We start from the raw sequence: 14,535 nt of genomic DNA, 5'->3' as shown, positions 1-14,535 counted from the left end.
AATACTGATCATAATCTGAGTAAGAAAATCCAAATTAATTTGACCTCAATAGAAAACCAGATCTTATGGGAACAAAATCCAAAATAACATGTCAGATTAGGATTGGATATCGAACTGCAGCCAATCTGCCTGCAACCTACTCCGAAGCCAAGAGTACAGAAATATGTGATAATTAAGAATTAGATCTTACCATTAGTTTTGATCAAATCAAAGTATTGGACGGATGATGTAAGCCCAAGGGGGTTGGTATAATGGGGTGAGGTCTTGGCTTGTAGACGGATAGCCAAGGTTCGCCATGGGAGTCTTAGCCTCAGAGCTTGATGCTGCAGGCACGGCCAACCGTAGGTATGGCAGGTTGAGCCAGTGCAACCTCATATTCATGCTGGGTTTAATTTCTTTGGGTTATAGATAAAAAAAAAAAGGATGATAGATAATGCATTCACTGATTGCAAATGCACAGACATGGTATTTAAATTACGAAAAATGATCGTACTATATGACAAAAATAACATATTTTAAAAAATATCCTACAATTTATCAAATTTGTCAAATGAACAATTCTACAGGGTTTTTTATTTTTAGAACCTTTTTACCCTTCTCATGTTCGAACCTCACGAATTACACAATCCTCATACAAATTTCCTAAAAAAATTTGCAGAATAGCCTCTGTCTCAGATACTGAAACTCATACTTTTATAGCTGTTGAAAAATTGAGACACGCATCTTGAACTTTCATGTTTTGAGTTAGAACAGAAAACCTATCTAAAGTTATCAATTTTGAGATCTAAAATCGAAATAGAAAACTGGTTTGATCGAAATAGAAAACTGGTTTGCAAAATGATACAATTAATCAGTTGGTATTCTAGAAGGTGTTTCTTTCCAACCGTCCATAAGATCAATGTGATCTTGGTGGAGTTGGAAAGTTATCTTGATCTTCTTCTGTTATTTTTTTTGTTTTCTCGAATTCTTGGCACAGGTGGCTGAAAAATAGTATATAGGCATTCTCGGACAGTGTTTATTCATTATTTTTTAGTAAATAAAATATCGTTCGAAAGATATTTTCGTTTAGAATCTCAACTCTTTTTCATGTTTTCTTTAATTATTTTATTTTCTAGGTCAAAAATCAGCAAAAAGATGAAGTACCACCGATGGAGTGTCGTCGATGTATGTTTTGCCGAAAACGAAATGTCACATTTAATGCAGTAGTAATTTTGCACAATAAAATTTGTTTGCATCATCGCATGTGAAACTTCATAAATTCCACAAATATTTTAGAAATTCTACAAACTTTTCAAGAATTTTGCAACCAAAAACAAAAAAACTCTTACGAAATTTCTTATTCGCAAAAGATTCACAATACCAGTGTGATACTCCTTAAGAATTTTGCAATACCAGTGTGGTACTCTTTGGGTATTTTGCAATATAAGACTTTCGTAAGTTTTTAATAATTTTGAAATATAGGACTTTCCTAAGTTTTTAATATTTTTGCAATACTTTTTACAAGGATTTTATTGAAATTTTGTAATAATTTTTGAAATATTGCAACCTCATATATGATTTTGTTGACGAGTTTCACAAGTCCATCAACTTTTAGCGAAGTGCCTTGAGAAAATAGAAAATTCGAACCTACCAGGGATAAAAGCATCCAAAAGAATTTGGAAATTTGCAAAATTGTCCATTTTTGATCAATTTGGTATATTATAAGGCATTTTGAAAAATGCATCAAATTCATCGTCCAGTACAGTCATTTCCCGATTGACTTAGTAGTAGTCCATGCCAACAGAGAAGGATAAGTGCAATGTGATTTGCACACTTTTAGTATGACCCACCATCGCCTGTTGGGCCCCTCAGCTGACAGGCTGAGGGTGATCAGGTGCAGCAGCACAACGAAAGTGTGCAATCACATTGCACCTTATCTTCCCTCCATGCCATTGGCTACCGATGCAGCTTTACGTGTACCGGCGGGCCATCTCTCACATGGACCACAGGGAACATTTGGGTTGGTTTGAATGGAATGGAATAGATGGTGGGGTGGCAAGTGATGTTAAATCAAATCGGCCGATTAGAATTGAATTGCCCAAAAAACTATTCTATGAAAGGGTGATTCAATCCCCCTAAGTGGATCGATTCAACCCCAATGAGATTTATTGGGCCGCATCAAACTGAATTGGCCTGAATCAAGTTTTGCCTCTGTTTTTTTTTTTTTAATATATCAGTTTTAAATAAGCCGATTCAAAACAATTTGATTCTGAGTGTTTTTTTTCTTTTTTGGAAAACTAATTCTATTCAGAAACCTATTCTGATAAGCAAGACACAACTCTTCTATTCATTATTCTCCTTCATATTGCAGTTATCATATTATTTATTCCACCACCTGAACCAGGACTTTTCCTTACAAAAATATTAAAAATAAGTAAGCATTTGTGTGCCGCAGGAAAAGACTCAGCTCAAGGGTTTCTGCGGAATCTTCTTTCCCAAAAGCCCAGGAAAGCTTTCCACAGAAAGAGAGGGTAGTGTTTGCTTAACCACAGTGGGGCCCACAGAAATGCTTCGTGCTTCATGCTTCATGTGTTTCCACGAAAACTCCCCTGTTTTCGTGACACACAAACACCCCTTAATGAGTCCACCCCCTTGTGAGATAAACCCCTGGTGCAAAGGATTAGCTAGGGGGGGTCCTAGCCCAGCCCTGACTGCAGCAAATAGTTTGATTCGTCCATATGAAATAGATTTTTATTAATAATTATAGCCATTTTTTATTTTATCTCAAAAAAAAAATCGGGGCGCTGCCCCCGAACCCCCGACTATCACACAAATTTTTTTTTTTGCTACACCCCTGTTTGCACCCCCCCCCCTTCCCCCCTCACATGAATCCTAGCTACCCCACTGCCCTGGTGGATTTTAAAACAAAAATGTCTCGTAAGAAAAGTAAGCATTTAAGCCATTTTGAACATGTATGGTCACATAAGAAAAGTATGCATTTAAGCCATTTTGAATATGTATGGTCACATAAGAAAAGTATGCATTTAAGCCATTTTGAACATCGATGGTCACATAAGAAAAGTATGCATTTAAGCCATTTTGAATATGTTTGGTCAGCTTAATACAGACGTGATCCTTAATAAAATATCTTATAAGAAAAGTATGCATATAAGCCATTTTGAATATGTTTGGTCAGCTTAATACAGACGTAATCTTCTTGCAGTTTGCAAGCATTTCCGTATCAAAGAGTAAGCTTCTTTCTTTGGCTCTTTTTTCCCTTCCAAGCTAGCTGCCCTCTCACTACATAAGCACCTCCATCTCTCTCCACAATTCCCATCTCTCCCATGTCATCTTCTGCATTCTCTCATTGTTCCTGCATCGCCTCTCTCTTTGTTTCTCTCTCATTGGCAAGAAAAAAAGGTAACTCTCTCTCTCTCTCTCATAAGGTAATCCCTTATAAGTTTTAGGATAGGATTTAGAATTTATCATGCAAGTCATGAATATTAAATGCTTTTTTATCTCAAGACGAAGCGAGATGACTCGTGGCAAGCCCACGGAGTTTTACGTTGTCAGGAAAGTGACCGTAAGTACGGCAGGCAAAGCCAGCATGGCTAGGTCTCTTTTTTTCTGGATGCCATGTAAATATAAAAAAAAAAAACTTCTTATCTTTAATTAATAATATTGCATTTTCTTGATTACTTTGGGGTTAAGATTTTTGATAAACGTGAGGGAGGGTGGGAGTAAAGAAAGAGTGATCTACATGTAGGTAAGTTCAAACGTAAGTGGACCAATTGGTATATAACCTACTCAACTCCTGGACTTGACAAGGTTGACACTTGGCATAAGTAGGCTAGATGGGCTGGTTAACACATCGGGTTAGATGTAATCCAACATCCGACCCGAATCTGAATCCGATAAGTCAGATTCGGTAGTCGATTTCAGATTTGATTAATAATTGGGTCTAGATTTGGTATTGGGTTTTGCATTCATGTTAAATCCGAATCTAAGATACAAATCCGATTATGCGTAAATATAGGATTTTAAGCTAGTCAGATTTAGATTTTGGTTTTGTCTAATCATATCCAACTCTGAAACCGATTAGGTCAGACTTTGTAATAGCCAAATCCGACCCGTTTAGATCCCTAACCAATAAGCTCAACTCAAATCTGGCCAATCATGCTCCAACATTGTGGTCCAAAGTTCACCAAAGGTGAATAAAAGAGGAAGATCAAGCCATTGACTAATTCAGTCAATGTGGATCTTTCCTAATCATGATTAGCATGCTTATGAACCAAGCAAACACTTTAGCAGCCACAACAAATTCATGAGTATTGCATGATTAAACCAATACCACCCCTTTCTAATCATGCTAGCATTCTAATCAAGCTTAAGATCAAAGCAATTTCCTCCTTTAGCAGCCTCATCAGAAAAGCACAATTTTTGATATTGCAGTCATTAGAACGAGTGCTTTTATGCCTTTTTGTTTTGTTATGCAAAAGGTACCTTTTCTCATGAAAGATGGAGAAACCACTCTTGAGATAAGACACCCAGTGGCGCTGGCTCAGCCTGCCATACTTAAGGTTGCCTTCTCAATGGTGTAAACCCATGGCGCACCCCTTACTCTCAGGGGAGTCATCCTTCAGCTGAGTAGCTGAGCAGGGACTTATCCCTAGACCTCATTAATGCTGGACTCATAAGAATTAAACCCTGATCATAGTTGAAGGATCAATGGTTGAAATCCAGTCATCTCTCTGCCATAGTGGCAAAAGTTTAAAAATAGTAAAAATATCAGCAACAAAAAACTTGTGAAAATTGTTTTTTTTAACTTGTAATTTTTTTGGCAAAATCTTGTCAATAAAAAATAAATTAAAAATACAAAAATTATTTTTATAAAATATAAATAAATAATATTAAAAAAATTCATGATAAATAGCTGATAAGAAAACATAAATATCACGTTTAAAATGCGATATTGATGTTTTTGATGAAAAACTCATGAGAAATCTTTGTTTTTAACTTTCAAGTAATTTCTTGTGATATTTTCAAAATCTTGCTAGATTTGTCACTATGTTTTTTACTTGAAAATAAAAAATTAACTTTTGAATGTTGTATAAACTTGATCTTGTTAGGCTGGAAATGCCATGTGATTCTTGAATTTTCTCAAAATCATCTGATAGTAAATCATAATCAGCTGCTAAAAAATTATCCATTCACTCTCTTTTTTATAACATGTTAAGAGGAGGAAAAAACCTAGACTAATCACCTCGGATCACTAAACTCTGAATGAGTATGGGTAAATGTTCTTTTTGATTAAAGTAAAATGTTTATCCTGTATACTTTGTATCCTTTACCCCTAAAAAAAAAACTTATAAAAACTATATTACATTCAATCAACATAGACCCATAAAAAAAAGTAATTTTAATTATCACATGTAATTGTTTTTGTCTTGAATCTTATCAAAGTCAGTTACAAGATCGACCTCAATCACAAGTGTTGAACTTTCCAATGTGATTGATCTATCCTTTTCTTTGAAACTCCTGACAGGTTTTTGACAGCTCTTGACCTATTTGACCAACTGCCGACCCGACGGCTTTGCATTCCTCTTTCAACAGTCGGGCTTATAGACGAACGTTTTAGATCCTCCCACGTGGTGAAGAAAACCCCAAGATCGTCCGACGCTGGAGGATTCAGGGGCATTTCGGTCCGTAAGGGAAAGATCCCGGTATTTAAAGGGAGAGAAGCTTTTCCTTTTCCCACCCGAGCGTTTTCCGTCGCTTCCTTTCCTGCGCTTCCTCCGTTTATTATAGCGTTTTCCCGCGAGTCGTCTGATCCTCGAGCTCCTCTCGGGAAAATTAGGGTTAGGGTTAGGGTTTTGCACAGAGAGAGAAAAAGAGGGGGGGAGGAGGGCTCTTCTCGATGCCCTAGGGTTTCTTCTCGTCTGAGAGGGGAGAGAAGGATATGAAGGAGAAAGCGGGCGTCGATCTCTTCGATCCCCGGGCCCTGATGGACTCCGAGACGGCGGCCTCCGGGCCAGTCGCCGCCGCAGCGGCGGCCTCGAACTTCGCCTTCGCGTTCAACGATCCGAATTTCTCCGATCGCGTGCTCAGGCTCGAGATCGTCGGTGGCGGGACGCCGGAGAGCAAGGCGGACAGGGAGGGCTGCCTCAGCATCACCGAGTGGGCCAGGAACCGAAAGCGGCGGAGGGAGGAGATCAAGCGCGAGATAGGTAGGAGACTCCGTTTCCCCCGGTCCAGAGTTCCCGGTTTCTGGTTTTCGATCCTTTTTTTTCCGTTGTCCATGCTCAATTTGTGCGATTTTGCCTGAACTATGGCCGGGGTTTTGGTTCCCTTTTCGTTCATGAGGATTTCTTGTTGTGATGTTAAATTGAGAAAAAAAAGTTCTTAGAATTTCGGTTGTTCGATTGAATAACAGAATTACGTTACGAAATCTGAAGTTTTTATGTGAAAATTTTGTGCAGTACTAAGGTGTTCTGTCGACCATTTTTCCCTTTTATTTGTTGTACGTGCCTTTTCTCTTCTTTTGATTGATCGTAATTATCTTATTTTGCTTCTCCCCTGTTTTTTATCTGTTTGTTTTGGTTCCTTTTTTCATAATTGATAGAAAAATTGGATTGTTTGAACGGATAAGTAACAATGATTGGTAGAAAATGTCATTTCTTTTGCTTTCTTGTGGTAAATGTGTTATAACCTTGTTTCGACCCTTTATTCCCTCGTCTTGCCTATTTTCACAAAGGTTAATACGAATAACGATAAAAAAATTAGGCAGGATTTCATTTGTGAAATTGATCGTATTGTGAAAAGGAATATTTGGCAATGCGAAGTCATAGAAGCATGTATTTTGTTCTACATTTGGGCATGAATTTGCTCAACAATGATATTAATCTTTCTTCTAGTTTTGTCCCCCATTTCCAATACCTTTTTCATGGGTTTTGCAACCCATTCAATTCTTTTTAAAGCTAAGTATCGTTCGTTTGACCTCATGCTTATATAGTTTGAAAGTAGCCTGGAATAATGTGCCAGGAGCGGTATTTTAGTTGTAGCAGGGATGAGGTGCTTTGCTGTCTTTCTCATTCCCTTCCTCACTCCCCTTTCCCCTCTTTCTCCCTTCAACTTTTCAGTTTTTACTTATCTTACATGGACGTGAACGTAGCTTATGGGGAAAGGTTAGTTGTCAATTGTCATGGGAATCACATGTAGGGCATTCAGTATGGGAGTATAGATGGTATAATTGTGTTACACTAGAGTTATTGGAGAATGCAGAGGCTCAGTGTTGACTAAGGGACTCTGTCAATTTTGCGTAGAACAGTTTGTGACACCACCATTGTTCTGTTTCCATTTTTTGCTATTTTTATGGCAAGTAGATTATTTGGTGTGTACTTTTCCATCTTTAGGTTGCTGACTGAAGGGGCACCCAGATTGAATGTGAATGATGAGTAGTAGGATATTTCGAGTGTAAGATAATAAAAAATGAAACATATAGAAAGATTCTCCATGGAGCTTTTTTTTTCAGAGATGACTACAAGTGTTGCATATTCAATCTTGTTCTTGCTTTTCCTTTTTATCTGAAAATTTTTCTTGCATATTTTCTGAACACAAGTTTTGGGTTTTGTACAAGATAATAATGATGCCTTGAACTGGTCTTGATTTATTTAAGTCATAAAAATTTAGGGCCAGTGATAATCTTACAGCTTGATTTTGATGGAAAAGCATTGTGGTGACAATCTTAACGCAATTCTATATGGCACATTGGTTATTTATTTGGAGCTTAAAATTTTAATATTTTCTAAGCCTATAGAAGCCTTCTTTGGGCTTATCTATGTCACATAGGTGTGGGTGCGGGTGTGGCGATGTGGTACTTTAAAAAACTTGGGTGCAGGGGTGCGGGAGGGTATATATATATATATATATTGGATTGGATTGGATTTAATGAGGCCCAAATGGGTCTCACTAAATCCAAAACCCAATTCCCAACTCTTTTCTCTCTCAATTTCATGAAATTCAGAACTTGAATTTCTCGCCCCCGCCTTAAAATTCAACAAAAAAGGAAATTTACCCCCCCCCCCCCATGATTTCTCTCTTTTTTCCCTTTTATTCTCCTAAAAAAACGTTATAAATACCCCCCTCCCCTTTGTTTTTCTCTCGTTCATGAAGTCACCCCCTTACCATATCTCTCTCCTTCTCTCTCGTGGTTCACGGAGGCCACCCCGTGACCATCCGACACCCCCACCACCCGGCTTCACTCCCTCTCAGTGGGCGGACCACCGGTGGCAGCACCGCCAGCCACAATCGGTGCCACCACCGGCAGCCCAGCCTCACCTGGCACCATCCCTTGCCTCTAGATTTGGAGGTGAGCCGGATGAGAGGGACACCACCGACATCCCTTCTTTGTTGCTCTGCTTTTTCGGCAACCCCAGACACCCTGTCTGTCACCCTTCTCCTTTAATTTTCTATGACAGCGGCTCCAACCAGCCACAACCACTGCCTGAAGGAGCAGACTCCACCGTCTGCTTTGCCTTTTCTAGCAACCCAGAAGCTCGTCCACTGCCACCCTCCTCTTCGATTTTCCTGGCAATCCGATACCTCCCTTTGTGTGTTGACCGAACGGGAGGCGGAGCTGCCTCCTGCCTCTGCCTTTTCCCGGCAGCAGAGAGAGAGACGGTGTGGGGGTTTAGCCGAGAAGAGCAAGAGAGATGAGGGGAGAGAGATTGAAGGAGACATACCTTGGGTCGCCGCGCCAGAGATGGCTCAGAGGAGAAGAGGAGGCATCGGGGTCAGGCGGGGTGGAAGTTTTTTTGCCCTAATTCCCCTCCCAGCCCTATTTTATCGGTTTTTCTTTTCTTTTTTTTTAAGTCCAAAATTAGACGACGACCCTGGGTGCGTTGACCACGCCCAGTGTCGGTTTGACAGCACCGGGTGCCACACCCGCACCCGAGTCGCATCACGTCGACGTGGGTGCGGCACCTTGCTGGCCGAATCCCTGTGACTTAGGGGCTTATGTGGACAAGAGTTTTATTGAGTGAAATTGATGATGGTTTGGAGGTACCGGTGTATAGGTTGATTTGTATGGACAACCTTTCGACCAGTAACTTGAATTGTCAGACTTTTCTCTTTAAATAATGGGTGTGCTGGTGATAATAGCGAATAGGTCACTTTCTGAAAATAAGATTGATGCAGCCAGAATGCGCAAGGAAGATTTCAGAAATGAATATATCATGCTGAATGGGAATATCAAGCTGTTGGAGTGTATCCCATCCTTTGATAGTCATCCTATTATTTTCTGTTGGTGTATAGACAGAGGGAATCTTCTAATATTTCTTCTTCTCCTTTTGAAGTGCCCATTCTCTTGTCATAAACTTCAAGTATAATGTTTATGTTTTCCAATGGTTGAAATTGAAACTGCTTGTGTTATTTCTGTGTATGATTTGGGATATAGAAGGCCCCTTAATGATTTCCTTGTAAGGAAGATATTATGGCTAAGCAGATTATCAAGTAAATTATCTTGTGTGCTTTGCTTCATTAATCATTAGTTAATTAAGCACTTCTTAAAAAGAGAACCAGTGTCAGCTTGGTGGCAGCTGTCTGTTGGAATCACAAGCATTTCTGCTTTGCATTGTAAATGGAATTCGATTATTTCTGTGGCATTTTTTTATTTAAGAGATAGATGGAATTGGATAAATTCATGCCTTTCTGTTTTGCATCTTAAATGGGATGATTCTTTCTAAGGCATTTTATTTTAAGTATAGGTGGAATTGAGTAAAATCAAAGTCTTGAGTTCTCCTGGGAATGTGGGGATGATGTCTAATTTTGGGATACAAAAAATACATGATACATGCTGTCACTGGCTACCTAACATTTCAAGTAAAATATAAGCATGTTAACTGGTTAATATCATGAATAGATATTATTAGTAATATAACACTTGATATCTAACCGTGTGGCTTAGACAAGAGAAGAAATGAGCAGCAGGTTCTTTTACTTGTAAAAGAATGAATGACAATGAAAAAAAAAAACAGGCACCAAAAGCATGAAGGTTCATTATGATTGAGGTCCAATTGTACATGTTTTTGTTGTGTTGTGTTTTGTGTGTATGCATGTATATATGTGTGTGTTTTTCTTCCTGTCCTCTTTTCTGATCCTACTGTTTGGTCTTCCTACCACCATTTCTGGAGTGCTATTGGAAATGTTTAGCCATACTGGGGCTGCCTGGCTTAGTTGCTGTTTGGTCAGTTCAAGTGGTGTTGTTACAGCTTGGTCACCCAGTAACACTCCTTTCTAATATGTATGGCATTGGCAATGGGTTCTTCAAGTATGCCAGAGTGACTGCTATGCCCAAGCATATGCCAGACTGAATCCAGATTGATCAGTTCAAGTTGAGACATTTGGTTCCAATTATTCCAATCATATATTAACCCGTGTAACTGATCCAGTTGATTTAGCTGCTTTGGTAGCAGGATTCTGTATGGCATGGATTGAATTGACAGTTGGTATTTCTTTGTGGTTTTTGTTTTGGAGTTTAGTGTTTTGCTTTCATGTAGTTGGTGCGTTGTGTTAGATTATGTTGTGAGTTCCTATATTGGTTGAATGACAGAATTAACCATATGCCGTGAAGAATCAGCTTCAATCGACCAACCAGATATTGAGGATGCAGTGGGATTTGAAAATCAAGATGAGGAAGCTGTAGCAATGATTGAAGAGTCCCCATCAGCAGGTATAAACATTTCTGGTTCCACTATTAAGATGGACAAACTATTTATGCGTTCAAGCATGATTATTTTTAATTCATTTTTATTTCTTTTTCTTCTCTGTGAGTATACAACTTGTAAGTTTGTGGCTTCATCTGCCAGAATTGTACCTACGGTTACTTGAAATGCTAGTTGCACATGGGAAGCATTTTTCCAGGGAAACTATTTTCAGACTGTCATTTGCATCATTTTCAAGACATTGAAAGAGCAGTGAAAATCATATTAAATTAATGTCTTTACATATTCAATGGCACAATATTTGTTGGTTCTTACTTATGTGCCATTATGATGCTTGTGAACAAATAATTTGTGTATGATTACAATCTTACAATCGTAATGCATTTTTTCCAATATTTATACTATTGATGTAAACCTATTTCTTTGAAGGTATATCAATTAGATATTATTGTTTTAAGTTTTTTAACATTTAAAATTTTAAGATAAAAACCATTTTCGATTCCAAATTCTTCCCAATTTGTTTCCCCATTCCACTTCCTGTTTGTTTTCCATGTTTCTTGCCTTCTGCTTCATATGGAACTAAGAAAACCTGTTTCCTGCTTCCATTTTCTATTATCTTTCTCTATTTCTGTTTCCTTTGCTAGCAACCTTGGTTGTATCATCTTATTGGACAAATCGATGGATATCTTGACACATTAATAACCACTACATGTAAACCCTTTGGCCCATCCCAATCTGGGTTTACGTTGGTAGTTGCAGTTGGCTTAATTTCCCTTTTGAGTCACCTTGCCACCTTTGTAAGTGGTGTTGGCATTTCAAAAGCATGGGCCAGTTACACCATGTAATATATTAATTTGAGCCTGTGTAAGTTTCATCGGAGCGGATTCCTAGCTTACACTGCACTACTTGAGAAACTTCACAGTTTAAAACTTTTAATGTTAGCTCTTAACTTGATGTAATAAATTTATGTTGTTCCTTCTATACTTGGTGCTGTCTTACTCTTTGTCATTTGTTACAAGGGGTTGAGAATCGTTACTATTAGGGTGCGCAATTGGAAGGCCTAAGTGCTGAATTGTCAGCTCATGGTCATTTCCAAAGATGAATATGTTCTCATTTGCAATTAATTGAAAGCTGCATTCGTGTTACTGTTGAAAATATTGCATTGATAGCTAGTGTTATTTTTTTGAAGGTGCGGAAGTTTTGCTCAGCAACGACTCGACATGGAGCATGGATTGTTCAACTGTGTCGAGAGTAAAAGAAATACACATTAGCTCTGCAATTTTGGCCCAGAAGAGTCCATTTTTTTACAAAGTGAGTGTGCTTGTGCATTTACCTTATTCCCGTTTCTCTTTTTCCTCCTTTTAGTTAAAGTAACGAATCATCTTGGTTTTTTTTTTGTTAAGCTTTTTTCAAATGGTATGAAAGAGTCTGAACAGCGAGATGTAACACTACGAATCAATGCATCAGGTAACTGCATATCATATCATACATTTAAATAATATATGTATGATTTTGGTGCTATAAACATTCATCATTATTAGGATTTCCTTGAGCCAATTTTGGTTTGTGTTAGGTGAGTTGCAAGAATTCTGCTGTTATTTTGTCCATTGTTTCATCATTGAAGCTGATGTCAGGATGTTTTAATTCTCCATTCCCAAATTCATCTACAAGGCTTATTGGATTAGAAAGCCATTTCTTGGAAGTATTTTACTCGACTCATGTTGAGTTTCTTGGTTCATACTTAAATAGCTAACGACTCCAAGTCCCATATCCTTGGGGATTATCAAATAGAACTCTGGTTCAATTTTCTTGTGCACCTCAATCTCGCAACCAGGATTTCCAGCACGTTCTTCACATACCATCCGTCTCTCAAAAGCACATGATTTGGGGAAATTGCGTGGGACTGCCCATCATGTGAAGCCTCGCTTTCTAGTGCATTTCTTGTGTTGTAAGGCTGATTCCTTTGTGATTTCAGTGACAGTGGGGCTGTAAACTAACCACCGGTGGTATCTTGAATATTGTGATGGCTCGATGTTTGCACCTGCTCTGAAATCTCACTGGGATGTCAGGCTTCATATGATTTGGGCCTCCACATTGCAGGTTCTCTATGAAGGAGATATTGCTGTGTATGTCTTTATTTAATACCACTAAAGGCTTTTGGACATCATGTTTCTTTCTCCCCCTTTGTTTTTTGGATAGTCAACTTCGGGGATGCCCATTATTAAAACCCAGGATCCTCATTTAAGGTGCTGCAATTCTATCTGGTCCTGCTGCCTCGTTTGATCCCTCTCAATGGTTATTGTATGGCTTCCTTGGCCGGGTTGAATTTTGCGTCTTCTGGAAAGATGCACCCTCGGGCACATGGTGTTTCCTTGATCTAGTGGTTGCTGATCTTTTGTTTTTTCCTTGAAAATAAATCGGAGCAGAGGAAGATGCTGTTATGGAACTTGTGAACTATATGTACAGTGAGAAAATAACAACCAACTCACCTCCCGCACTGCTAGATATACTGATGGCTGCAGACAAGTTTGAGGTTGCTTCATGCATGCGCCATTGCAGTACATTGCTGCGGAACCTTCCCATGACTCCGGAATCTGCTCTTCTATATCTAGAACTTCCTTCAAGTGTGTTAATGGCAGATGCAGTCCAACCTTTGACGGATGCTGCCAAGCAATTCCTTGCCAAGCGCTACAAGGACTTGTCCAAGTAAGTCACTTGCATAACAAACTTCATTGGGCATCCTTTGAGAGAGAGAGAGAGATTAATGGAACGATCATAGAAGTCCATCTTTGGGGAACTTTATACACAGGTACCAGGAAGAGATCATGAATTTGCCCTTGGCTGGCATAGAGGCAATCCTGTCAAGTGATGATCTCCAAGTTGCATCGGAGGATGCAGTCTTTGACTTCATCCTGAAGTGGGTTCGGCTGCAGTACCCGAATATCGAGGAGCGACGAGAGATTCTGGGCTTGCGCCTTGGGCGCCTCATACGTTTTCCCAACATGACCAGCCGGAAGCTGAAGAAAGTCCTGACCTGCAACGACCTGGACCAGGAGCTGGCCTCCAAGGTCGTCCTTGATGCCCTCTTCTTCAAGGCGGAGACGCCCCACCGTCAGCGGCTTTTGGCCTCTGAGGAGTGCTCGAACAAGCGCTTCACTGAGCGAGCTTACAAGTACCGCCCCGTAAAGGTCGTCGAGTTCGACGTCCCACACCAGCAGTGCGTGGTCTACCTCGACCTCAAGCATGAAGAGTGTGAACTTCTCTTCCCTACAGGCCGGGTCTACTCCCAGGCATTCCATCTAGGTGGCCATGGATTTTTCCTTTCTGCGCACTGCAACATGGACCAACAGAGCTCCTTCCACTGCTTTGGCCTGTTTCTTGGCATGCAAGAGAAGGGCTCCGTTAGTGTTGCAGTCGACTACGAGTTTGCTGCTAGATCAAAGCAGACTTGTGATTTTGGAAGCAAGTACAGGGGGAACTATACGTTCACTGGGGGCAAGGCGGTAGGCTACCGCAACCTGTTCGGTATCCCGTGGAGGTCGTTCATGGCAGATGACAGCCCCTACTTTATCAACGGAACCCTGCACCTCAGGGCAGAGCTCACCGTCAGACAACAGCAGTAACACCCTGGTTGCGGTTGGTGTTTCTGCTTCACTATCTTTTCTTGTTTCGTGTACAGAATTGCTGGTGCGCTTTTACTAACTGCGAGCTTGACACACTTGATTTGTTTTCGTTGAAGAAGAAAACTTGCTTCAAATGTCGGTTCCAGTTCTAATGGAACTGGACGGTAAATTGCTGATCTTTCGAGTGCCTAGCATTTTTTTCATCTTCTCTT

General features: G+C 39.7%; 1 protein-coding gene across 2 annotated transcripts; it reads left to right on the top strand.

The window, feature by feature from the left end:
• Window positions 1–3,307: 3,307 nt before the first annotated feature.
• Window positions 3,308–14,526, top strand: LOC149819849 (BTB/POZ domain-containing protein POB1-like). 2 transcript variants are annotated; one of them, XM_089983651.1, is made up of 7 exons: window positions 3,308–3,399; window positions 5,525–6,206; window positions 10,589–10,708; window positions 11,890–12,011; window positions 12,104–12,167; window positions 13,127–13,406; window positions 13,510–14,526. In XM_089983651.1, exons 2-7 carry the CDS (start codon window positions 5,939–5,941, stop codon window positions 14,321–14,323), a joined length of 1,668 nt encoding a protein of 555 aa, XP_089839777.1. In that variant the 5' UTR covers window positions 3,308–3,399; window positions 5,525–5,938; the 3' UTR covers window positions 14,324–14,526. The 2 variants fall into 2 exon arrangements, with proteins under 2 accessions (XP_089839777.1, XP_089839778.1); XM_089983652.1 differs by lacking the exon at window positions 5,525–6,206 and having other exon boundaries at window positions 3,317–3,399.
• Window positions 14,527–14,535: the final 9 nt, after the last annotated feature.

Source organism: Nuphar pumila, chromosome 12, assembly GCF_984573655.1.
Source record: "Nuphar pumila chromosome 12, dmNupPumi1.hap1.1, whole genome shotgun sequence".
NCBI lineage: Eukaryota > Viridiplantae > Streptophyta > Magnoliopsida > Nymphaeales > Nymphaeaceae > Nuphar > Nuphar pumila.
Note: the sequence above shows the minus strand (reverse complement) of the source record. Positions and strands in the feature narration are given on the sequence as shown.

What these genes read in the sequence shown, in the direction of transcription:
- LOC149819849 (XM_089983651.1), top strand. Translation starts at nt 5,939, where the DNA reads ATGAAGGAGAAAGCGGGCGTCGATCTCTTCGATCCCCGGGCCCTGATG. An exon ending in GGAGATCAAGCGCGAGATAG is followed by an intron (nt 6,207 to 10,588) that starts GTAGGAGACTCC and finishes GTTGAATGACAG; the next exon opens with AATTAACCATATGCCGTGAA. An exon ending in CGCTACAAGGACTTGTCCAA is followed by an intron (nt 13,407 to 13,509) that starts GTAAGTCACTTG and finishes CTTTATACACAG; the next exon opens with GTACCAGGAAGAGATCATGA.